Here is a 26,720-nt window from a genome sequence, read left to right as displayed (position 1 = left end):
AAGCTTCTGCCGGCCCGTTTAGCTTGGATAAGTGAGACTCTACTGTACTACTGAAAAGTTAACATTTTTATGAGCTTATGTTTTTAAATTTTAAAAATATGGAAAGATAAATTTGAAAGAATGTACATCTAATTGATTTTTGTAATCACTCAAAATAAGGTTCTGCCCTAATTTCATCTAGTACTAAAGCTAGATCTATTTTAAGCAATATATGAAATATGAAAATATGCAGAATATTATTAAAAGATCAAACACCATAACTCATCTATGGCCTGTATATTTACCTGAGCTATTGAAGATATTACCATAGGCAAATCGAACAAAGGCAGACGCAAAATATTAAACAGGGAGATAGAAGTAAACACTTTAGCAGCTGTTAAAATATTTTCTTCATCTAACACAAAATAGACTCCAAATGTAGCCAAAGAAACCTTTAAGAGAAACAGAATGGTCCATCTCAAAATTCAAGAACATAAACAATAACAGCTAGAATTCTGTATCATCTTCCAAAATTTCTCTAAAACCTTACTACAATCCCTTTACTTATCCATGTCTTCTTCAATATCTCTTTATTAAAATGTATGATTACTGTCTTGCATCAATTCATAAGAGGAGCATGCTAAAGAAAATTTTAAAAATATGAAGTAAATTTGTCTATTTATTACCCGTACTTTACTAGAAACATCATTTTACACACTGGAAGTTTTAGCATCAGTAATGGGATAAAAGTCTAGATGTGTGCACTGCATATTATATTGTGGCAAAGTTGTATTTTTTAATCAATTAAGTTACCTTATATTTAATGGAATATAGGATACACAGTTACACAACTGTATTCTATTCTACTAAAACACACCAAGAAAGGAATGCAGGTCAATGTCAGCATGGAAACTGTTGTCAGGTATCCATTGGATTTCAGAACATCTATTTCACATTCCCGAATTTCCAGAATCTTTCTCTGGTATGATGGCTCCCATGCATATAACTTGAGAATCTAAAATGAGAATTATATTTTGATAAATACGCAGTATTCTGACATATAGCTTTAGCTTATGTTCATTTCATGCTGAGAAACCAGCCACACTGGCAATTGTGATAATGATGACACAAATGTATTTGGTCTGCATCATTCCAACCCCATTCCCAGATTGCTATTACCTTTTGACTCTGGCATCCATTTCACTTTGTCTATTGATAGGGTTGGCTCTGACATCAGCATCATAAAGCGGGTTGTGTACCAGAAGAATTAAACAGAACTTATCATCTCATACTCCATCATGCATAATTTTTAACTCAAGTTCCTTCCACAATACTCTTCCCTAAGCTCCTAGAATACAGTGTCCCACAGAAATAGGAGCTGGCTATTCACTGGAGACCTGAACCATAGAATTATAGAGTTGGAAGAGACTACATGGGTCAACCCCCTGCCATGTAGGAAAAGCACAATCAAAGTACTCCTGACAGATCTGTTTAAAAGCCTCTGCTTACATTACACTCTTAGGCAGAGAGTTCCACTGCTGAACAGCTTGTATAATTATTTTTTCTGCTTAAGTGAAGTATCCTACATTTCTCCTTGTTGAAATTCATTTTGTTAGTTTTGGTCCAGCTCTCTAATCTGTTCAGGTCATTTTGAGTTCTTATCCTGGCTTCTGGAGTATTGGCTATTCCTCCCAATTTGGTGTCACCTGCAAACTTGATAAGCACTCCCTTTAAACCTTCATCTAAGTCATTAATAAAGCTGTTGAACAGCACCAGGTTCAAAGCAGAATCCCGTGGTGCTGCACTAGTCACATCTTTCCAGGATGAAGGGGAACCATTGGTAAGCACCCTTTGGGTTCTGTTGCTTAACCAATTACAAATCTACCTAACAGTAGTATTATCTAGCCCACCATTCGATGTAGTTATTCTATTTGAGATGTACAAAGACTTTCACTTAAATGTATGATTTATATATGTATACAGCACCATCTCCATGCATAACACTCATGGTGCTTCCTATTTCCCATGTCATTGGGATGGTGACTGCACTCCAGGTTTAATACATTGAACACCAATTTGTAGTCTAAGGTGTTCAATTTATTTAGGGCAGCGTGGTCCAACCTTTAGTTACCCAAGGGCCAATCAAACTTTAGTATAGGATTGTGAGGGCCAGAGTGAAGCTTTAATATGGCCGTTATATGGCATTTTCTTAAACACTAAAAGCAGTAAGAAAGGTAAACAATTTTATCCAAATGTTAAATTAAATATTTTTCCAGTAAGAAGGGCGAGGGGCAACAAAAATGAATTGGTGGGCTGCATGCGGCCCAAAGGCTGGAGGTTGGACCATGCTGATTTAGGGAATAAGATGTTCGATCTTCAATAGCTCCTTTAAAATGCAGACTAAAACTCACAGCAGATTCATCATTTGGTTTGTTGTAGAAACAAGCATTGGTGATAAGGCTTCAGTGGATACACCTTTTCCCCATGATAACTCTTTCAGGAGTGAATTTCCCTTCCAAGGGATAGATTTCTCACACTTCCTATTGCTTCAACCCCGTTCTTAACTATGAGTCATTTGTAAGTTGGATGTCTGTACGTCAGGAGAGAATACTTCTGGAACATGGCCACACAGCCCGAAAGACATACAACAACCCTGTTTGTACTTTGCTTAGAACTCTAATCAATCTAAAATCCCATCTAGACAGGCCCATATCCTGTCTGGATTTTTACCAGCGTTCAAACAATGCCCCCCCGGTAAAAATGAATTAATTCAGAATAACCTTGGTTATTCCGAATTAATTAAATACCCCATTATATCTGGGTCTTCCTGAAAAGCCGGGTCCAATGGGGTACTGGGCCTGTGGGGACTCACCCTCTGGCAGTCCTGGAAATACTCAGGGCTAAGCCTCCACAGCCGTTTCACACCTTTTGGGCTCCTAGAGCCCAAAGGTGTGGGATGGCACCCACCACCTCCCTTCAACCCCCCCCCCCCAAACAACCGTTAAGATAAAAAAAATACCCTGCCTCCATTAAGGTACTCCTTAAGTCCTCCTGGCATGTAGAAATGATGCTCCAGGAGATGGGGAGATAAGGAGGAAAATTGCTCCCTACCCTCCCACCCCCACCCCCATTTCCTGGCATGTAATTTCTGTGCAGCAGGAGGTGGCCTGGTAAGTTTTTAAAAAATGTGAAGGGTTGTTTTGAGGGGCTTCTGGGGGGCTGTATGCTGTCTCAGTAGTTACCGGGATGGAATGTAGCCACCCTGTCTTGAAAACCCCAGATTTTGGGTAACTTGTCGGGACATAAATCCATGCCAAAGCAGGTTTTTTTAAACCTGCTTCAGTATGAGTTTTATCCTTGCCTGGAAGCACCCTAAGTGGTGAAAAAACGGAACAAATCATTATGGTTTTCTGTTCACCAGAGGGAAAATGTTCAGTTTCATTGAGTAATAGTTTGATTCAGTTATTTAAAACCAGGGTATGAAAATGTGTTGCAAATGCCGATTTTCTTTTACAGTTGTTCATTTTATAAATCATTTAAATTAGGGATGGTTCAGCTGTAGAATTAGGAAAGAGGTGAAATCCTTTCCTGCTGCAGCCCCCTCTACTGATGGGAGACCCTCTAAAACCAGTCGCAAGATTATTTAGAAAACTGAAGGGAAATAAGCTTCCATTGTTCTAGTGGTCAAGCACCAGAATCATCCTGCCTTCAGATTTTTGTTTCCAGGCTACTCCTTAAAGCACCAAACAAATTGATTGTCTATTTGTCTTACCTTTATTCCATGTAAGATTTCATTTAGAAGTTTAATTTGTTGATCACTATTCTTCATTTGGCTTTTCTGATTAAAAGAATAAAGGTTGCATTTTGAAAGCAGCTTAATTAAAATATATATTATACAACTGGTAAAAAATGAACACATATAACACATAAGTGAAACATGTTACTCTATTGATTGTTAACCAACTGTTTAAAAATGGTGTTCCTTGCCCATTACAAAAATAAATATTTAAGTATATATCAATTAGCAATATTCTCTTAATTCAGAACACAAGGTTGTTATCAACCTATATCCAGTTTTTTTCTGATTCCTGCCTTTCACTGCAATTCTCCATGGCAATTTTCCAGGTTTTTCTTCAAAGTCCTCCAGACTTCAGAAGAGACTTTTTGGTGGGCATATTAGGGAGCTATAGTGGGAAGTAATGGCTGGTAAAGATCCATTACCCAATAGGGACTGTTGCTCTGATAACTCAATAGCCATCTATATTCTACTACAGTAAACTGGAGTGATATCTCAGTTGGAATTTCCTACCTTGAGTTGCTGTACTTTGGCAGCAAAAAACGCATTTATAGGTAAGACTAAAAGTAGCACACCAACACCAGTCAAGACTGAAGGTCCCAGTTCTTGCCAAAGGAATACAATGGTCAACAGGATCTGAAAAGGAGCTGACCACAAAAGATTGAGGTTGACACTCAAGTCCATGAGTTGCTGGATATCTGAAGACATCAGGTTAACTATTTCACCAGTTGTATATTTTTGTCGGGAAGAGCTGGATAAAGTTAAGGCCTACACCCAAAACAGACATAGATAATCAATGAACATTTTTGAAACAAGTTCTAAAATTAGTTTTGGTGTTATGAAGCACAACCATATACCTTTCTGTACACAAGTCCAACAACTGCAGTCTTAATTTTTACACCAGTGAGAAAGTTAAGACGCTGGTAAACCTGATGTATAAGTGTCTGAAGAACCACCACAAGGAGCAGAGCCAGTGCATACCGATAACAATTTGAATATGAATCCGAATGATGTTCGTACTGAAGAATCATTTCTCTGTAAAGAAAAACAATTTCAATGCACATATGTACCCATTAAAAACATTTTTATATATCAGCTTCATCAAACCCTCACTGTTCTATTTAACTGCACAGAAAAGGCTGGTATGTTAATTCTCTCTAATCTAGAATATTTTTCCCATTAAATTTTAAATTGTTTACATCACGAGCAAGCAACTTGGTGTCTTTCATACATTTGTGGATGTAGTCCACATAATTCACAATTCTATCTATGATATTAAGATTCAACAGTTGGATATGAATGTAGCATATGAGATGCCGCAACAGATTTCTATCACAAGTCCCTTTTCACTGTGCAGAAATATTCCTGAAATATTAAGTGTATTGCCAGAGAAACCTGCATGCTGGATCCAGATTCCACAAACAATGTGACCTTGGTGTAATTCAAACAGCTAGCATTTAAATAGCTGTGTCATTTAAAATGCATACAGCTCAGTTTAGAGCATGCAAGCAAATAGTCAATACAAGTCAGACTCCACAGCCAATGCAGGATAATTTAAAGAGTCATTGACTCAAGCATCACAGCTGGAAAGTTAAGGAAGTTTTGAAATAATTCATCTTCAGCTTTTCCAGGCACTCTACTATAAAGCTTTAGAGCAATTCGTTTTTCTACAAGCCACTAGTTGGTTACAAGATTACTACAACTGAGAAACAGATACATAGAATCATAGAATCATAGAGTTGGAAGAGACCTCCTGGGCCATCCAGTCCAACCCCCTGCCAAGAAGCAGGAAATCACATTCAAAGAACCCCTGACAGATGGCTATCCAACCTCTGCTTAAAAGCCTCCAAAGAAGGAGCCTTCACCACACTGCGGGGCAGAAATTTCCACTGCCGAACAGCTCTCACAGTGAGGAAATTCTTCCTGATGTTCACGTGGAATCACCTTTCCTGAAGTTTGAAGCCATTGTTCCATGTTCTAGTCTCCAGGGCAGCAGAAAACAAGCTTCCTCCCTCCTCCCTATGACTTCCCCTCTTTATACATGGCTATCATGTCTCCTCTCAGCCTTCTCTTCGGCAGGCTAAACATGCCCAGCTCTTTAAGCTGCTCCTCATAGGACTTGTTCACCAGACCCTTGATCATTTTAGTCGCCCTCCTCTGGACGCTTTCCAGCTTGTCAACATTTCCCTTCAATTGCAGTGCCCAGAATTGGACACAGTTTTCCAGGTGTGGTCTGACTAAGGAAGAATAGAGGGGCAGCATGACTTCCCTGGATCTAGACGCTATAGAGGCCAGAATCCCATTGGCTTTTTTAGCTGCTGATCACATTTTTGGCTCATATTTAACTTGTTGTCCACAAGGACTCCAAGGTCTTTTTCACACGTACTGCTGTCGAGCCAGCCATCTCCCATTCTGTATCTTTGCATTCCATTTTTTCTGCCTAGGTGGAGTATCTTGCATTTGTCCCAGTTGAACTTCATTTTGTTAGTTTCGGCCCATCTCTCTAGTCTGTTAAGATCATTTTGAATTCTGCTCCTGTCTTCTGGAGTATTAGCTATCCCTCCCAGTTTGGTGTCGTCTGTAAACTTGACGATCCTGCCTTTTAACCCTTCATCTAAGTCGTTAATAAAGATGTTGAACAGAACCAGGCCCAGAGAACCTATATATCCTTCACAATACAGATATATTATATGACAATTTTGCAGTAAACTTAAATCAGGCAAGAGCAAGATGTATTGCCAGACTGTACTGGACCACTCTATCTTGGTATATTCATAAACCCTATCTGTAAACTTACTTCATAATCTGTGGGCTTGTAAAAGCCAAAATGTCAGTCACAACTTTCAGAGCAGCAACCTTGATCAATAAGAATTTAAACGTCTGCCACAGTGGCAAAAGAAGAGATGTTTTTTGGGCAACTGGCTTCTTAGTGACATCATTATATATAGGAACCTGTGGATTAGAAGGACACAACGTATTACAGAATGTGTAATAAAAGAAAGTGAGTTTTGAGGACCTTGAAAAAGCTAGCTTTGCGGGCTACAATGCCAGAATTCCTACAGCACAATGGGAACTGGATATATTGGCCACATGATTTTCAGAGTAAAATCACAAACCTAGCTAATAAGACAACATGTGTTTCAATGGCCTGATTCTTGATGGGACTAAGAACTACATTTTGGCCATGGTCCTTAAATGTACCTTTTCCAAGCCTTGATTTAAGAGAAAGAAATATTCATCCTACATATAAAAATGTATTGTATTTCAAGATGGTTTGGCCTTTAGGAACCAAGTACCAGGGTTTTTTTTTTTTTAAAAAGAAACACACACACACACACATTTTTTCGAAGCAATGTGCTTAGTTATAAAAATGTATGGGGAAAAACCCCAATGACTGGTTGTTGACAAAATCATCTAAACCAGAGGCTCTCATCCTGTGAGTCCCCATATGTTTTGGCCTTCAGCTCCCAGAAATTCTAACAGCTGGTAAACTGTCTGGGATTTCTGGGAGTTGTCGGACAAAACACCTATAGGTTGAGAACCACTGATCTAAACCTTGTGTCCACAGAAAGCCACATACAATTTCAATTCTAATCCTGTCTCCCATACATAACAAATATACACTTTCTGTTTAGAGCAGTTTTTACATTTAAATTTGGTTGCTACTGAAGAACATTTCACTCTAATCAGTCTATGTGCTGATCTTTCTTTTAAACTGTATACTTTTACTGCATGGATTTGTTTTGATGTTTCAGTTGCTTTTCCAATTTAAACTTTCCACTGATAGCCTTTTCTAACAAAAGGTGAGCAATATATTTAATAAACAAATAAATATATTTTATATATTTAATAAAGAAACACTTATTACACATGCACTTATACACTTTTTCCCATAAAGACATTCCACATGCTTGAGCTTGCATCTGAATCCTGAATTATAGAAATTTGTAATTTGTAAAATTTGATACATGGAAGCCATTTGATGCAATTTTAACTGCCACCATGCCATGGCTCAATGGTATATGTCAAAATTCATTAATTCTGATGCTTACAGGCTCCATGTAACTCTGGCTACATTTTAAAAAACAACTGTTTGGTTTTCCATAGGACACTTCCCTATGAGAATTTTAGTTTGCTTCATGTTGCTTCATTCTAAATTTAAAGGATTTCCTCTTAAATTATCTACATGTGATTGAACAAGCTGACCAATAGAAGCATCATGAGGGTAGTTTTTGAAACACTGTCACAAGACAGGAATAGAAAGGGGATCTGAAAGGAGACAAATTGTGTGAGAATATGTGTTGTCGAAGGCTTTCATGGCCATAATCAATGAGCTGATGTGAGTTTTCTGGGCTTTCCATAAGCATTTTCTCCTGAAGTTTCGCCCACAAGCATCCTCAAAGATTGTGAGGTATATTGGAAACTAGGCAAGAGAGGTTCATATATCTGTGGAAGGTCCAGGGTGGGAGAAATAACTCTTGTCTGTTGGAGGCAAGTGTGAATGTTGCAATTAATCACCTTGGTTAGCATTGATTAGCCTTTCAGTTTTCAAGGTCTGGCTATTTACTGCCTGGGGGAATCCTTTGCTGGGAGATGTTAGCTGGCCCTGATTGATTCATGTCTGGAATTCCTCTGTTTTCAGAGTAGGGTTTTTTTAAATACTGGTAACCAGATTTTGTTCATTTTCATGGTTTTCTCATTTCTGTTGAAATTTCCACATGCTTGTGGATTTCAATGGCTTCTCTGTGTAGTCTGACATGGTAGTTGTTAGAGTGGTCCAGCATTTCTGTGTTCTCTGCTTGGTATACAGCTGTACTGACCAAATAGGGAAGCTAATGAAGAAACACAACCTACAAATTATCTACAGACCCACCAAGAAAATCCATCAAATGCTACATTCAGCAAAGAACAAAAGAGATCCTCTCACCTCTGCAGAAGTCTACCATATACCATACAGCTGTGGACAAGTCTGCATAGGGACCACCAAATGCAGCATTGCCCAAACACAAATCAAGGAACATGAAAGGCACTGCAGACTAATCCAACCAAAGAAGTCAACCATAGCAGAGCACTTGATGAACCAACCTGGACATACGGTAGCATATTATTTGAGAAGACAGAAATGCTGGACCACTCTACAACTACCATGTTAGACTACACAGAGAAGCCATAGAAATCCACAAGCATGTGGACAATTTCAACAGAAAGGAGGAAACCATGAAAATGAACAAAATCTGGCTACCAGTATTTTAAAAAACCCTAAAAACAGGACAGTGAATAAAGAACAACATTCAGGAATTCCAGACATGAATCAATCAGGTCCAGCTAACACCTCCCAACAAAGGATTCCCCCAGGTAGTAAACAATCAGACCTTGAAAACTGAAAGGCTAATAAATGCTAACCAAGGTGATTAATTGCAACATTCACACTGGCCTCCAACAGACAAGAGTTCTTTCTCCCACCCTGGACCTTCCACAGATAAATAAACCCCATTTGACTAGTTTTCAACAGACCTCACCACCTCTGAGGATGCCTGTCATAGATGTGGGCGAAATGTCAGGAGAAAATGCTTATGGAACATGGCCATACAGCTAGAAAACTCACGACAACTTTGTGTGAGCATAATCTCAAGTGCAGGAGCCAACTTATCTGCAGTCGCAGAGGAATTTGCTGATGGATGAAAAATGAGTGAAGTTTCCAAAGGCTATGATTAAAAATCTATGAAAACAAGGAAGAAAGATTTGTATACATTTTCATCACAAGTACCTTTGTCTCCTTAGCTGACTTAAAATGTTGCTTTCTCCATTGCTTTTCAAAAACTGGACACACAAGATAGGCTGAATCACTTTCATTGAGCTCAAACAGGTCCTGCCTTTCCAGTGGTTTTTTGAAGCCTAAAGTTATAATACTGATTTAAAAGAAAACCAGACAAGTTAATTATTAATTAATATGAAGCTAACGCAGCAATGACACACAAAGTAGAAAAAATATTCTAGGCAAAACAAAGATGTCGGGGCTGGGCTGCTTGGAGAAACTGGGCTTGTTTCCAAATGTTGAACATGGGAAATGAGGGTTTTTCTTCAACTCACACTAAATCGCTTATGAAAATAAGATGACAGGACCAAAAAATAAAGTGTCCAAAAGAAGAAGACGCTTCATGTATCATGCTTCCAAATTACAAAAGCATGCAGAGCTGGGGAACTCACCTCCCCCCCACCCCCGACAGACACACGCACACACACGCATACGCAAACACATTTGTTCTGTGAACAGGTGCTGAAATCTCAAAATAAGGAGAAAAAGAAATGGAAACAAGAACTCTTTCTTCCTTTCCTTATATTGAGTAAAACATCGCCTTACCTGAAAAATGTGGTGAAATGGAAGCATAATGTTCAAAAGTACAGTACCAATTTTTAATGTCAGAAGCAGGCCTTAGATATTAAGGCTAAATGATGATACATTTTCCAGACTGTATCATCATTTAGCCACCTGGCTCTAGATTTCTTAGACATTTGTCTTCCCTAAGTGATCACTGATTTGACATATATTAGAGGAAGTTGGAACAAGTTCTACTCTGTCTCTGTCATCATCCCTAACTATTTTAAGGTTGTTGTTGTTTATTCGTTCAGTCACTTCTGACTCTTCGTGACCTCATGGACCAGCCCACGTCAGAGCTTCCTGTCGGCCGTCGTCGCCCCCAGTTCCCTCAAGGTCAAGCCAGTCACTTCATGGATACCATCCATCCATCTTGCCCTTGGTCAGCCTCTCTTCCTTTTTCCTTCCATTTTCCCCAGTATCATGATCTTTTCCAAGCTTTCCTGTCTTCTCATTATGTGGCTAAAGTACTTCATCTTTGCCTCTAATATCCTTCCCTCCAGTGAGCAGCCAGGCATTATTTCCTGGAGTATGGACTGGTTGGATCTTCTTGCAGTCCAAGGCACTCTCAGGATTTCCTCCAACACCACAGTTCAAAAGCATCTGTCTTCCTTCGCTCAGCCTTCCTTATGGTCCAGCTCTCTCATCCATAGGTTACTATGGGGAATACCATTGCTTTAACTATGCGGACCTTCGTTGCCAGTGTGATGTCTCTGCTCTTCACTATTTTATCGAGGTTGACCATTGCTCTCCTCCTAAGAAGTAAGCGTCTTCTGATTTCCTGGCTGCAGTTTGCATCTTCACACCTAGAAATATAAAGTTTGTCACTGCCTCCACATTTTCTCCCTCTATTTGCCAGTTATCAATAAGTCTGGTTGCCATAATCTTGGTTTTCTTGATGTTTAACTACAGCCTGGCTTTTGCATTTTCTTCTTTGACTTTGGTGACAAGGCTCCTCAGCTCCTCCTCACTTTCAGCCATCAGATTGGTATCATCTGCATATCTAAGGTTTTTAATGTTTCTTCCAGCAAAACTCCAGCCTTGGATTCATCAAGCCCCGCACGTCGCATGATGTGTTCTGCATACAGGGCCGGCCCCACCATAGAGGCCACGTGAGGCGGCCGTCTCGGGTGCAGGTCCCCGGGGGGCACCGTCAGGCTTCCCCCGCCCCTGCTGGGGGGGCGCTTTTCCCCACCCCCTGCGCGGTGCCGGCGGGGGGGGGGGCGCTTTTCCCCACCCCCGCTTAATATTTTAAATTATCTCCGGCCAGCCCTGTCTGCATACAAGTTGAATAGGTAGGGTGAAAGTATGCAGCCCTGCCGTACTCCTTTCCCAATCTTGAACCAGTCTGTTGTTCCGTGGTCTGTTCTTACTGTGGCTGCTTTATACAATCTTTATACAGATTTCTCAGGAGACAGACAAGGTGACTTGATATCTCCATACAACCAAGAACTTGCCACAATTTATTATGATCCACACAGTTGAAGGCTTTAGAATAGTCAATAAAGCAGAAATAGTTGTTTTTCTGAAACTCCCTGGCTTCCTCCATTATCCAACGGATATTGGCAATTTGGTCTCTCGTTCCTCTGCCTTTTCTGAACCCAGCTTGTACATCTGGCAACTCTCATTCTATGTATTACTGGAGTCTGCCTTGCAGGATCTTGAGCATTACCTTACTGGCATGTGAAATGAGTGCTACTGTACAAAAGTTTGTGCATTCTTTAGCGTTTCCCTTTCTTAGTATGGGGATATAAATTGATTTTTTCCAATCTGATGGCCATTCTTGTGTTTTCCATATTTGCTGGCATATGGCATGCATCACCTTGACAGCATCACCTTTAAAGATTTTAAACAACTCAGCTGGGATCCTGTCGTCTCCTGCTGCCTTGTTATTAGCAATGTTTCCTAAGGCCCATTCAACCTCCCTACTCAGGATGTCTGGTTCTAATTCACTCACCACACCATCAATGCTATCCTCTATTATTATCCTTCCTATAAGATCTTCTGTATATTCTCGCCACCTGTTCTTGATCTCTTCAGATTCTGTTAGGTCCTTGCCATCTTTGTTTTTGATCATACCCTATTTTGCCTGAAATTTACCTCCAATGTTTCTGATTTTCTGGAAGACATCACTTGTCCTTCCTATTCTATTGTCTTCTTCCACTTCCGTGCATTTTTTGTTTAAAAATAGTTCCTTGTCTCTCCTGGCTAACCTCTGGAATTGTGCATTTAATTGGCCATATCTCCCCCTATCACTGTTTCCTTTCACCTTCCTTCTTTCTTGGGCTTCTTCCAGTGTCTCAGCAGACAACCATCTTGCCTTCTTGGTTTTCCTTTTCTTTGGGACGTACTTGGTTGCCGCCTCCTGAACAATGTTGTGAACTTCTGTCCATAGTTCTTCTGGGACTCTATTTATTAAATCTAGTCCCTGGAATCTATTCTTCACCTCCACTGCATATTCACTAGGAATATTTGTGAGATTATATCTAATTGGTCTGTGTATTTTCCACATTCTCTTTAGTCCAATTCTAAATTGTGCAATAAGAAGTTCGTGATCTGAACTACAGTCAGCTCCAGGTCTTGATTTCACTGACTGGATGGATGTCCACCACCTTTGGCTGCAGGGGATGTAGTCAATCTGATTTCTGTGTTGACCATCTGGTGAAGTCCATGTATAAAGCCGTCTTTTAGGTTGTTGGAAGAGAGTGTTTGTTATGCACAGTGAGTTTTCCTGGCAAAATTCTATCAGCCTACGTTCTGCTTCATTTTGTTGTCCCAAACCATGCTTGCCTGTGATCCCCGTTATCATTTGACTGCCCACCTTAGCATTCCAATCTTCTGTGATGAAAATAATGTCTCTTTTGGTGTATTATCCAGAAGATGCTGCAGATCCTCATAGAACTGATCTAATTCTGCTTCTTCAGCAGCTGTAGTTGTGGCGTATATGTGGATCACTGCTTTGTTAAACAGCTTACCTTGAACTCGAATTGAGATCATTCTGTCATTTTTTGAGTTGTATCCAAGCACTGCTTTAGCAAGTTTATTATTAATTATGAAGGCTACTCCATTTCTTCAGTGTTCTTCTTGTCCACAGTAGTAGATCTGGTGGTCATCTGTTGTGAAGTGCCCATTCCCGTCCATTTCTGTTCACTGACTCCTAGAGTGTCTATTTTTAATCTTGACATCTCACCAATAACCATGTCTAGTTTGCCCTGGCTCATAGATCTTACATTCCAGGTTCCTATAGTGTGTTGATCTTTAGAACATCGGATTCGTCATTCACCTCCAGCACCGTCGGCCATCAGCCTTACTTTCAGCTTTGAGCTAACTGCATCATCACATCTGGGGCTAGTTGAGCTTATCGTCTGTTCCTCCCCAGTAGCATTTTGACCATCTTCTGATGGTATACCAACATATCTCTGGTTGTACTGATCCATTTAGTTTTCATGGCAAGAATACTGGGGTGAGTTGCCATTATCTTCCCCAGGGATTGTATTTAGTCTGACCTCTCTGCCATGACCTTCCCATCTTGGGTGCTCCTTCACGGTTTAGCTCATGGCATCATCAAGATGATCAAGCCCCAGCACCACGTCAAGGTAATGATCCTTTGCAGGGAACTATTTTAAGGAGTCATCCCTAAAGCAAAGATCCCATGCCTTTATAAATGGGACCTGCTGGCATGATTCCCGACCTGCTACAAGTTATTTTCAATCTGATCCATAGAGAATTGAATTGAAAGGAAAGAGATAGAATATTTCTTCCTGCTCTTCTTCCAGTCAGGTCTAATATGTGGAGAATCGAGATATCAGAGAAGGTTTATGTGCCTACAGGAAAGTTTAGAAAAGGTGGCTTTTGATTATAACTTCTATAATCTCTACCATTAGCACAACCACAGTAAATATGCATTGAAATAACATCACCAAGTAAACAGGCATGAAAATAAGAAGTCAGTCCCTTATTTCAGGAAAAGGTCATAGATTCTAGTCTACAATTTTCAGAGGACATGATTGCGCTCAACAAAAATATAATGAGAGGGAAAAACCTAAAAGTGATGATGGGAAACATCATCATCACCATCTTCATATAACAGTACAGTAGTAAATATTACCATTTGCCCCTCTCAAACTAGACAAAAGCACCAGTTCTTCCTGTAAGCAAAAGTTTAAGACAATATTCAAAAGAAGCAGAGTGGGATACTTTGGTGGGATGATGGTGATGTGGGAGAGAAAGATCTGGAAAAAGATTGATATATGACATATTGAACAGCTGATCAAAAAGTGATAATCGGTGACCAGCCCAGAATTATATGTTTCAGACCTTTTAAAATAACCTGTATATACCCCTTGTATATCCAATGGGACAGGAGCATACAACTGAAAGGACCCTATGGATTATTTGTGTATTTTAACATTTCATTCACTCCCCGCACTATACAATTTACATACTCAGTCCTCTTTTTTAATCTAGACTAATGATTCTCAACTTCTGTGTTTCCAGATGTTTTGGCCTTCAACTCCCAGAAATCCTAACAACTGGTAAACTGGCTGGGATTTCTGGGAGTCATAGACAAAAAACATCTGGGGACCCCAGGTTGAGAACCACTGACCAAATCTAGACCATTTTGCAATAAGCTTTTGACTCAAAGCATATGCAATGAACACTGGCATTTAACATAATACTGCATCATAACTAACTTACCTAATAAGATTGGCTTTTAAACTTTTACAAATGATTTTTACAAGAACAATTTTAAAGATGTTTATCTTAAAATGCATGATTGAGTCAGAGTAGGAGAAACATGAGGCCAGCATGATTCACTTGTTTAAACACTGGTCAGTTCTCTACAGTTAATATTGACTTAGTCTAATGGATATTTACCACAGATAACCAATGAAGAATGAAAACACCCAACACTTGGGGATGAAGAAAAGAAGCTTGGTATTGTAAGTTATGCTTACAGTGGCTGTTCTTCCTCCTGCATCCAGCCTAAGCAACTACATACGGTTAGCTCAGAGGAACACTTGCAGAACCCACAAAAACAAGGCACACTCCATAACATACTCACAGAGAGTTCATTTTATGAGAAGGGTGTATAGTCACATATTGTCTTTATTTCCACTCCCCTGTGAACCCATGGTTGACCCAAGACATGTTGCCTAAGGCACAAAGAGCGCATCCCTTCCTGTCTGATGAACAAAAGCTAATCAGAATGAGAGCTACGTGTTACTTCAACATAAGCTACATGATGCCATCTTCCATTTGCACCAAAGTGATGTATTACCAGGCGGGATGTACCAGCAGCTCTACAATTAAAAGGTAAAGGTAAAGGTTTTCCCCTGACATCAAGTCTAGTTGTGTCCTACTCTGGGAGTTGGTGCTCATGTCCATTTCTAAGCAGAAGAGCCGGCGTTGTCCGTAGATGCCTCCAAGGTCATGTGGCCAGCATGACTGCTTGGAGCACCCTTATCTTCCCACCAGAGTGGTACCTATTGATTTACTCTCATTTGCATGTTTTCGAACTGCTAGGTTGGCAGAAGCTGGGGCTAACAGCAGGAGCCCACCTCGCTCCCCGGATTCGAACCAGTGACCTTTTGGTCAGCAAGTTCAGCAGCTCAGCGGTTTTACCCACTGCGCCACTGGGGGTGCCATATTAATCTGGAATGTCACTATCCTTTTGTGTGTGACATAAGAGTTTCTATGGATTTAGCCACCAGTTGGTCCTATTTGCTCAATTACTACAACAAAAAAGTAGTTAAATTGTTATAGTTACAATACAGGCCCTGTCCAATTTTGGAAACACTTTAGAAACAATTCACACACTCCCTAATTTCATAGTGAGTACTGAATCATTGTTTCACTGATTGCGCATGCCTACTAGTTGAAGTGGATGGCCTTCTCTAGGCAGTTACAATTTACTTACTCTTCATTTGAAGAAAAAAAAAAGAATTTAACAGTGCTCAGGAGCATTCATGATTTAGCATTCTTTTAAGGGTCCTTCCACACAGCTCTATATCCCAGAATATCAAGGCAGAAAATACCACAATATCTGCTTTGAACTGGGTTTTATCTGAGTCAAAGCAGATAATGTGGGATTTTCTGCCTTGATATTCTGACATATAGGGCTATGTGGAAGGGCCCGTAGTGATAACCCAGCTTCTGCACAATGTCTCTGACCAACTCTGGGGTCTACCAGGAACAGATGTACTAGAGCTTATTGAGAAATGGCAAAGCAAAGGGGGTGAACACATATGCAAGCAAAGAGTGCCAGCTACTTTTTATTTACCTTTTATTGCACACACAAAAAAAATATTTTGCAACTCCACGGTGTTTAATATCTTATCAAGTGGCAACAATGTCAATTAGATCCTCTTTGATTCCAGATTGTAACACAACAGTATGTGGAAAAGAAAAAGAGTGTGTGTTTGTATATATACTTCTACAAACTATTGTTACTTTAGGAGACCTGGTAGACAGGGAAATAATTGGCAGTCAACAAAAGTAACAAGTACTATTTGTAAATGTTAATTAATGCTTTAAATCTTTGCCATTTTTTCAGATTCAAGTTAAGTCAAGAAGCTTGTTCAATTTACCTTCAAGTATATTGTAAAAAAATGTAAACAATGTGTACCTGCTGAACCAGGAATATGTTAGCTTGCTGTAAAGGGAAATGCTTTCTTCAGGACTGCATTTCTGTAGAAACAAAGAATAAATTAATTACTTCTAGATTAAAGGGTTTTTTATCAGCATTGAATTGTTGCCAACACTATGAACCAACCTTAGTCCCAGTATATACAACATTATATAAATACTGCAAATAAATAAAAATAAAATAAAATAGAATTTACCAGGCGTCTAAAACTTTGCTAGCAAAAAGGTAACAAGTACTATGTAATACAATATGCTTACAATGTGCATATTTTATTTGACAATATGTATGCTAATTTAGAAAGTAAAGATTTCTAGAGTCTAAATCTCTCATGTATCTATAATATTTGATATATAAATATTTGCAATATAAAGAATGCAGAAATTTTGTCATAATTGAATGTAGCAATCCCCGCCAAGGTCAGCTATGCCTTCACACAAATTTAAATTACAAAGCAGATAATCTAGGTATAGGATTTGGTCAGGCAAACTTTTAAACATTATATTGAGAAAAGGAAGCTAAAAAGCGGTTTCAAATTTTGTGACAAGAATTGCTTCCAAAGTCTTAGGCTGCATCTACACAGCCAATATAATGCAGTTCAATTCTACTTTAACTGTCATGTTCAATGCTATGAAATTGTGGGAGGTCTTGTTTTACAGCAGGAGCCCCAGTGGCGAAGTGCGTTAAAGCACTGAGCTGGAGACCGAAAGGTCCCAGGTTCAAACCCTGGGAGCGGCGTGAGCAGCCGCTGTTAGCTCCAGCTCCTGCCAACCTAGCAGTTCGAAAACATGCCAATGTGAGTAGATCAATAGGTACCGCTCCGGCGGGAAGGTAACGGCGCTCTATGCAGTCATGCCGGCCACATGACCTTGGAGGTGTCTACGGACAACGCCGGCTCTTCGGCTTAGAAATGGAGATGAGCACCAACCCCCAGAGTCAGACATGACTGGACTTAACATCAGGGAAACTAGTTTTGCAAGGTTTTTAGCCTTTTCTGCCAAAGAGTCATGGTGCCTCACGAAATTAAAGCTCTCATGATTTCATAATATTGAGTCATGGCAGTCAAAGTAGTATCGAACTGCATCATATCTACAGTGTGGATGCACTGTTATTTATGATATGATTCTGATTATAAACAGCAAAGTCTTTTGACACCACAGATATTGCCACCTTTTTTGATTCTGGCAGTGGAGAAAGAGATTGCTTGTTCCTGAAGAGCAATCCCAATACAGGCATTCCCCAGGTTACGAACAATCAACGTTCTGTAGCTCTGTTCTTAAGTTGCATTTGTTTGTAAGTCAGAACAAGTACATTTTTAAAGTGTGACTCCAGCCAAAGATATATATACTTAGATATAGCTTTGGATAGCTTAGGGAAGGGTGAACACCTTTGTGGTGTTTGTTTTTCTGTCTGTGCCCCTGTTCAGAAGATTTCACCTCACTACCTGTCCCTGTGATAATTGAATTTTGAAAAAAATGACTAGGTGTGGAAACAAGGACTGGAGATAAAGCCTCAGTGGAGACACCTTTTCCCCCCTCTGATAACTCTTTCAGGAGTGAATTTCCCTTCTTAAGAGTAGATTCATCTCACCTTCTGTTATCTCAGCCCATTCTTAAGCATGAGTCATGTAGAAGTTGGATGTTTATAACACGGGGACTGCCTGAGCCTTTCTTTTTAGGCACACATGAACACACCCTATCATATCAAGAAAAATGCCAAGGAGCAAAAGAGTTAAATACCCTGAAGCTTTAGTATTGCTCCATCTAATTTGCACCCTTCACCAGTTTTCCTGAATACAAAATTTATTTGCTCCATCTAATTTGCACCCTTCACCAGTTTTCCTGAATACAAAATTTATTTGCTCTTGCACATGCTTTGGGCCTCTGTTCCAAAGGTGAAAGTGCATTTAAGGACACTGAGAATGCATTATCCTGTTTGCACAGAAATCTTATCACCCAGATTATAAGAAAGCACCAGGGAAAGAAGTCCTTCTAAGTCTGAGGGTACAATTACTAAGTGGTTATATGTGAACTTAGATGTATACATCAGAAGAAAATAGCAACTGATGTATTTCCTGCATCTTTATGCTTGTGAGCTCTCCATGGTAGAAAATAATTTTTTGAAGGCAGGATATTTACTGGGTTAAGTGCAAACCTTGAGATGTTGGTTCATACATGTCTCAACTTGTTCAGCAAAGCATTCAATTACAGGGTATATTTGTAATTTTTTGCCATACCTTTGGTTTTCAGTACACTTTAAGGAGAGGCAGACATTCGCTTCCTGCACTTAAGAAGTTCTGCTGAGTATCTACCCTGTTTCCCCTAAAATCAGACATCCCCAGAAAATAAGACCTATTAGAGGTTTTGCTGAATTGCTAAATACAAGGCTTCCTCCTGAAAGTAAGACCTAGCAAAGTTTTTGTTTGGAAGCATGCCTGCTGAACAGAACACCAGAGCATGCAGGATCGGTAAATGTACATACCATAAAGTGTTGTACATGGAAGTATTGGTAGTAACAAGAAATTCTTGATAGGATTCACAGCTTGTCTGGTTATGCTGGTTTATGATGACAACTACTGTACAGTATATAATAAATGTTCGGGTTTTTTTGTTCAACAATAAATGTGAATTCTTCTTCATGGAAAAATAAGACAGCCCCTGAAAGTAAGACCTAGAGCATCTTTGGGAGCAAAAATTAATATAAGACACTGTCTTATTTTCGGGGAAACATGGTATTCAACATTTTTTTCTTTCCCTTGGCATCAGGAAAATGTTTCACATCTAAGCTCCTGGAATAAGGGCTGAGTATTTCCAAATATATAGTATGGATACAAATTATAAAGCCTTCCAGATGTTGTTGAACTACAATTTCCTTTATCTCTGTTATGCTGTCTGTGGCTGATGGGAGCTGTTATACAGCAACATGATGGCCCTTGTGGTCTCTTCCATGCTATGATTCTATGTTGGTGACAAATTGATTTCTATCTCAGATCTATAGAGTTTAAAATAATCACAATTTACCTCCATCTTTCTATAACTGAGGGAGAAGGGAGGATCTTAAATCCAGTTACTGAATGGTGAGTCATTGCTTAAGTAAAACCCATTAATCTAGTAGATTACTCTGCCCTCACCCAACCATACCAGATTTATAATGCTGCATGAAGAAAGACCTCCTTGTTCCTCTGTCAGTTATACCACTACAATTCCTCTAACTGCCATTGAAATTCTGGGACATGGGCTTTGGAGTACCTTGTGGATGAGAAGTATAGACTACTGCAATGTGCTCTACATTGGTTGCTTTTGAGGACTGTTCGGAAGCTTCAACTAGTCCAACGTGATGCAGCCAGATTGCTAATGGGAGCGGCGTACACGGAGCACACAACCCCCCTGTTGTGCCAGCTCCACTGGCTGCCAGTCTGCTACCAAGCACAATTCCAAGTGCTGGCTTTGGCCTATCAAGCCCTGAGCGGCCCCAGCCCAACTTACCTGTGTGAACGTATCTCCCTCTATGAACCATGATGGAGGTTAAGATCTTCTGGGGAAGCCCTGCTCTTGGTCCCACGAGCTTTGCGGGGGTGCCTGGTGGGCACTAGACAGGCCCTTCTCAGTGGTGGCCCCTCAGCTGGGGAACTCCCTCCCTAGTGAGATTAGATTGGCCCCTTCCCTCCTGTCATTTCGCAAACAAGTGAAAACTTGACTTTGGGAGCAAGCATTTGGCCCAGCATAATTATCTGTGTAATATGGAATTGGCTTTGGATTGATGAATATGATTATCTGATTATCTGGTTTGGATCTATGCCAGTAGTTCCCAACCTTTTTTTTTTTTTACCAGGGCCCACTCTCCAACATTAGGACCAAAAGGGGCAGGGCTGGTCAGCTCTGAGGAAAGGAGCAGAAATAAAATAAATAAGCAAAGAGGAACAAGGTTTGCAGACTGGATTTTCATTCTCGTGGCCCGTTAATTGGTTGTGGCCCACAGGTTGGGAACCACTGCTCTATGCACAATAGTCGTCTACATAGGTTGTTTTAAATTGTTTAATTGATTTTAATTTGCAGTTGTTTGGGCATGGAATAATGCCACCCATGTAAGCCACCCTGTGTCCCCTCTGGGGTGAGAAGGGCGGGATATAAATGTTGTAAATAAATAAATAGATACAGTATCAATGTGTGTGTATGTGTGTGATAAAAGTTGGGAAGAACTTTGAAGGCACTGCACAATGTAGACTTCTGGTGATCCCGTGAATTTCATTGGGTTTTCTTAGGCAAACAGTACTTAGAGGTGGTTGGGCCAGTTTCTTCCTCTGAAAAATAGACTGCAGCACTTGGGATTCCTTGGGGGACTACCATCTGAACACGAACCAGTCTTGACCCTGCTTAGCTTGACTGAGGGTTCTGGTGCCCTTAGAGCAGGCATGAGTAAACTTCGGCCCTCCAGGTGTTTGGGACTTCAACTCTCACAATTCCTAACAGCCTACTGGCTGTTAGGAATTGTGGGAGTTGAAGTCCCAAACACCTGGAGGGCTGAAGTTTGCTCAATCCCGTTCCTGTTGTAGCTGCACCCGGTGTCTCCCAGGCCTCCTGCGGGCAAACCCCGGGCGGCGACGCCTCTCCTTCTCTGCAATGTACCTTTTTGCCGAAGGGTTGGCGCCCAAGGTAGGAGACTCCTCGCCTTTCGCCCGGCATTGCGCCCAAGAGGAAGAAGAGAGCCTCGCCGCCGCTTCGTCTCCTTTCGGAGCCCGCTTCTCCCAGCAACGCTCCTCCGAATCCTGCTCCCGGAAGCCAACGGGGAAGGGCTTCAGGCGGCCAAGCCCAGGGGTTGGTCGTCTTGGGTGGGAAGTCAAGAAGGACGATTGCAACCAAGCGCCGCTCCCCTTCGCTTTCCACTGGGAAAGACTTCGAAAGGCAGCAGCAGGCTCTTCGGATTCTAAGGGTGACACTATAATGTCGAATAAATGCAGCCTAGCCCCACTTGGACTTCCATGGCTCAGTGCTATGGAATCAGGAGAGTGGCACTTCTACAAGCGAGGCTTTGCCAGTTCAAATTGTTGCCCTTGCTGTTTTATTATCATCATCTTTATTTATACCCTGTCTTTCTCTCTGTGGAGACTCAAGGCGGCTAACAATCCACACTAGCCAACTTTTTAAAAGTGCAGTGCAAAAGTAATAATAATAATAACAATGCAAAGGTAATGGAAAATGAACATGCAAAGATACTGTGGGACTTCCGAATCCAGACTGACAAAGTTTTGGAACACAACACACCAGACATCACAGTAGTGGAAAAGAAAAAAGTTTAGATCATTGATGTTGCCATACCAGGGGACAGTCGCATTGACGAAAAACAACAGGAAAAACTCAGCCGCTATCAGGACCTCAAGACTGAACTTCAAAGACCCTGGCAGAAACCAGTACAGGTGGTCCCGGTGGTGATCGGCACACTGGGTACCGTCCCAAAAGATCTCAGCCAACATTTGGAAACAATAGACATTGACAAAATTACGATCTGCCAACTGCAAAAGGCCACCCTACTGGCATCTGTGCGCATCATCTGAAAATACATCACACAGTCCTAAACACTTGGGAAGTGTTCGACTTGTGATTTTGTGATACGAAATCCAGCATATCTATCTTGTTTGCTGTGTCATACAACGTCATTGTGTCAATAATAATAATAATAATAATAATAATAATAATAATCTTTTTTTATATACAGCCCTATCTCCTCAAGGAACTCAGGGTGGTTTCCAACATAGCAAAGGAAACCATACAACAACTTAAAACCATGCAACAACTAAACTATTCAATAATGAACATAAGTACACAAAACATACAAATCAAATCAACCACAGAATTAAGAACTAGTAACAAAATACTCCATCAACAGGCCAAGATACAGTGACCATGGGGTTCAGCTTTGGAGTGGCCAACTATAAGGTGGTAAGCAGGTCAAGTGCAACAGTAAGGCATGGAGCTAGGAAGTGGACAAAGTGCTGAGTGGGGTCATAACCGGGAGGACCAAGGACTAGCCCTGCTCAGGAACTACCAGGTTTTCAGATACTGTACCTGCGGAAAGAAGATAGAGAAGGGGCTTGCCTAATCTCTCGTGAAGGACAGTCCAGAGAAGGCCTTCTCCCTTGTCCACACCAACCGCACTTGTGACAATGGCGGGAGCGAGAGGAGAACCTCCCTGGCAGATCTTAGAGCCCACGCATTCATAGGGGGAGATGCGATCATGGAGAGAGGCAGGGGTGGAGCCATATAGGGCTTTATAGGTCATCACCTGCACCTTGAATTGGGACCAGCAGCTTATCAGCAGCCATTTGAGCTGCTTTAGTAGAGGTGTTGTATGCTCCCTGTAGTTATCTCCAGTTAGGAGCCTAGCTACCAATTGTTAATTGTTAAAAAAACAATTAAATAGTAAACGTGGTAAAAACAGAATTAAAAAAAGTAAATACTCTAAGGAGCCCCCAGTAGTGCATCGGGTTAAACTGCTGAGCTACTGAACTTGCTGATCGAAAGGTCAGCAGTTTGAATCCGGGGAGTGGGGTGATCTCCTGCTGTTAGCTCTAACTTCTGCCAACCTAGCAGTTCAAAAACATGCAAATGTTAGATTAATGGGTACCGTTCCGGCGGGAAGGTAACGGCGCTCCATGCAGTCACGTCAGCCACATGACCTTGGAAGTGTCTACGGATGCCGGCTCTTCGGCTTAGAAATTGAGATGAGCACCAATCCCCAGAGTCGGACACAACTAGACTTAATGTCAGGGGAAAACCTTTACCTTTACCTAAATACTCTAAAATGACCTTTAAAACTCATCCCTCCCCCAATTCTACCCAACCTCCCCAAATGGGGCCATATATAATGAATCCCAAATGCTGTTGGTCTCTCTTCTACTTTCAAGTATTTTTTGGGAACTTTGAAATGCTGCAAAATCTCAAACGCATCCATCTGGATGTCTGAAAATAGAGACACCTTGGTTTCCTGAGGGATTCATGTACACTCACATTTATTCATGCATCTAAGGTGCCCGTAAAATATCAATGAATTCTGTGTTTTGACCAAGGTCCCATCTCCAAATATTACACAATCCAGAAAAAGCCATACCAAAATTGCAGCTTTACAAATCCAAAGATAGGCCACAAAGATGCAATAAGGAAGGTAGTAAATTGAGAAGATCTGAGCCCGCAATGCAGCAGATTAAAACACTGAGCTGCTGAACTTGCTGACCAAAAAGTCGGTGGTTTGAATCCAGGGAGTGGGGTGAGCTTCTGCTGTTAGCCCCAGCTTCTGACAAACCCCCAGAGCCAGACACAACTAGGCTTAATGTCAGGGGAAAACCTTTCCCTTTACCTACCTGCATCTGGGCAGTTGTTGAAGGCTCACATTCTGATGCACATTAGGCCCTTTTGAGGTGGATACCCCAGACTTCTCAGCGAGTTCCTACTGAACATTGGGCAATGGTACATGGTCCATTCCCTCTACCTTTTCTCAATGGAAGCATGGAAAAAATGTTCCAGTTTAGTTTCACAAATCAGGATTTTCTTGCAGTGAAGCTGAGTAGAGGCTGCAAACTGGGTCTCACATTCAGATAATTACTTGATTTCTGTACACTAATGGATATGAATTGGCCCTGTTATATGAGGAAAATTTATGTATTTATTTATTTACAGTATTTACAGTAGAATCTCACTTATCCAACGTAAACGGGCCGGCAGAACGTTGGATAAGCAAATATGTTGGATAATAAGTAGAGATTAAGGAAAAGCCTATTAAACATTAAATTAGGTTATGATTTTACAAATTAAGCACCAAAGCATCATGTTATACAACAAATTTGACAGAAAAAGTAGTTCAATACGCAGTAAAGCTATGTAGTAATTACTGTATTTAAGAATTTAGCACCAAAATATTACCATGTATTGAAAACATTGACTACAAAAATGCGTTGGATAATCCAGAACGTTGGATAAGCGAGTGTTGGATATATGAGACTCTACTGTATATTCCGCCCTTCTCACCCCGAAGGGGACTCAGGGCGGATTACAATGCACATATACATGGCAAAGTGTCAATGCCATTAGACATACGACAGATAGACAGATACACACAGAGGCAATTTACATTTTCCAGCTTCTGGCTTCATGAGGAGTGCTGGCAATTTTATGGTGTTGTAAATTAGTTAAATTAGCCTCCCCGCATAAAGCGGTACCTACATTTCCTACTTGACAGATGCAACTGTCTTTCAGGCTGCTTAGGTTAACAGAGAGCTAGGCTATTAATGGTTGGGGGCTTAACCCGACCTGGGTTTTGAACTTGTGACCTCTCGGTCAGTAGCAATCTATTACAACTGGCTACTAACCAGCTGCGCCACAGCCTGGCCCTGTGCAAAAAAGTTTTCTTGTTGTTTTGTTTGTTTGTTTTGAAGCAAAATAAAATAGAAGCTGTGCCTGTGATGCCTTTCCGGTGGTTTTGTTATCATCATCATCATCATCATCAATCACCATCATCATCATCATCATTTATTGTATGCCTTCATCTCATTTCCAATTTATGGCATCCCTAGAATGAACCAGTGTTCAAACCACTATACCACTCAGGAAAAATTGTGAACAACAACAATTAAAATGTTTTTCTCTCCCATCAATATCAAAGGGCAGAACTGTCTTGTAAAGATAGGAAGAGAGCAAAACTGCATACAGCTAGAAATCAAAATTGCACTATCATTCAAATTTATAGTGTACACTATGTATACATCTTCCTGTGGAATTTCACAGTGCCTTAATACATTTCACAATGCCTTAATACATGTCAACCACTACTGTGAAACATATGAGAGGTAATTCCCAAGTGTAATGTGATTAATTAGTAAGAAAGATCTCTGGGGTTTATAATATGGCAAGACAGCAGAAGAAAGTAAGCCCTAATGCAGCAAGAAAATAAGAGAGCAGCATAGGCTAGAAGGCTTGATTCAGCTCTACAAATAAATATATTCACTATGCAATGTTTCTTTAATTCTTCGTAAGTAAAAAAAAATTAACTGGATCTTGTATCTAATGGACTGTGTCCACAAAAGTCTATGCCAAAAAAATCTTCTTCCCAGCTAGTCAAATATGCTACTGATTTCCTTTCTGTTGTTTTCTGCTGAACACAGCTTTCTCTTTGACTATTTCTTCAATGATAACATGTGCAGACTTAGGGACAAAATTGAACATTGGTTGAGTGACACTGCAACAAAGTTTTCTCTCTCTTTCTGCCTCCACACTCAATGGGATTTCCCAGTCCTCCCATGAGACCTTTTGGAAAGCACAACTGATACAGTGGGTTGCTGTGAGTTTTCTGGGCTGTATGGCCATGTTCCAGAAGCATTCTTTCCTGACATTTCACCCACATCTATGGCAGGCATCCTCAGAAGTTGTGAGGTTTGTGGGAAACTAGGCAAGCGGGGTTTATATATCTGTGGAATTCAGAAAGAACTCTTGTCTGTTTGAGGCAAGTGTGAATGTTGCAATTGATCACCTTGATTAGCATAGAATAGCTTTGGAGCTTCAAAGCTTGTCTGCTTCTTGTCTGGAGGAATCCTTTGTTGGGAGGTGATTAGCTGGCCCTGATGGTTTCTTGTCTGTAAATCCCGTTTTTGAGTGTTGTTCTTTATTTACTGTCCTGATTTTAGAGTTTTTTTAAATACTAGTAGCCAGATTTTGTTCATTTTCATGGTTTCCTCCTTTCTGTTGAAATTGTGCACATGCTTGTGGATTTTAATGGCTTCTCAGTAATTCCGGTCATAAAAGCCTTCAACACAACTGATACATCCCACTAGCAGAAGTCTACTACTAGAAAAGCTGTTCTTCAAGTATAATTTATCAATTTGCATTTAAGTCACCTTTCCTTTAATTGACATTACTTTTGGCATTGAAAAGAACAAA

At 40.5% G+C, this 26,720-nt stretch overlaps 1 protein-coding gene across 4 annotated transcripts in view; it reads right to left on the bottom strand.

Annotated features, from left to right (window-relative positions):
• The window catches only part of LOC100567670 (ATP-binding cassette sub-family C member 2), a 44,836-nt gene extending 23,087 nt beyond the window's left edge, over window positions 1-21,749 (bottom strand). The window contains exons 1-9 of one of the 4 annotated variants that reach the window (XR_010004943.1): window positions 21,423-21,695; window positions 16,780-16,841; window positions 9,543-9,684; window positions 6,573-6,727; window positions 4,633-4,810; window positions 4,289-4,543; window positions 3,752-3,817; window positions 857-994; window positions 285-431 (exon numbers count right to left, since the gene is read on the bottom strand). Coding sequence is in view for 3 of the 4 variants with exons in the window: in XM_062977149.1 (XP_062833219.1) it covers window positions 285-431; window positions 857-994; window positions 3,752-3,817; window positions 4,289-4,543; window positions 4,633-4,810; window positions 6,573-6,727; window positions 9,543-9,684; window positions 16,780-16,841; window positions 21,423-21,479 (1,200 nt within the window). In the remaining variant the exon portion in view is untranslated. Of the gene's footprint in view, window positions 1-284; window positions 432-856; window positions 995-3,751; window positions 3,818-4,288; window positions 4,544-4,632; window positions 4,811-6,572; window positions 6,728-9,542; window positions 9,685-16,779; window positions 16,842-21,422 lie in introns of all 4 variants that reach the window. The other 3 variants (XM_062977149.1, XM_008115685.3, XM_062977148.1) reach the window with 3 other exon arrangements.
• Window positions 21,750-26,720: the final 4,971 nt, after the last annotated feature.

This window comes from Anolis carolinensis, chromosome 3, assembly GCF_035594765.1.
Source record: "Anolis carolinensis isolate JA03-04 chromosome 3, rAnoCar3.1.pri, whole genome shotgun sequence".
Taxonomy (NCBI): Eukaryota; Metazoa; Chordata; class Lepidosauria; order Squamata; family Dactyloidae; genus Anolis; species Anolis carolinensis.
Note: the sequence above shows the minus strand (reverse complement) of the source record. Positions and strands in the feature narration are given on the sequence as shown.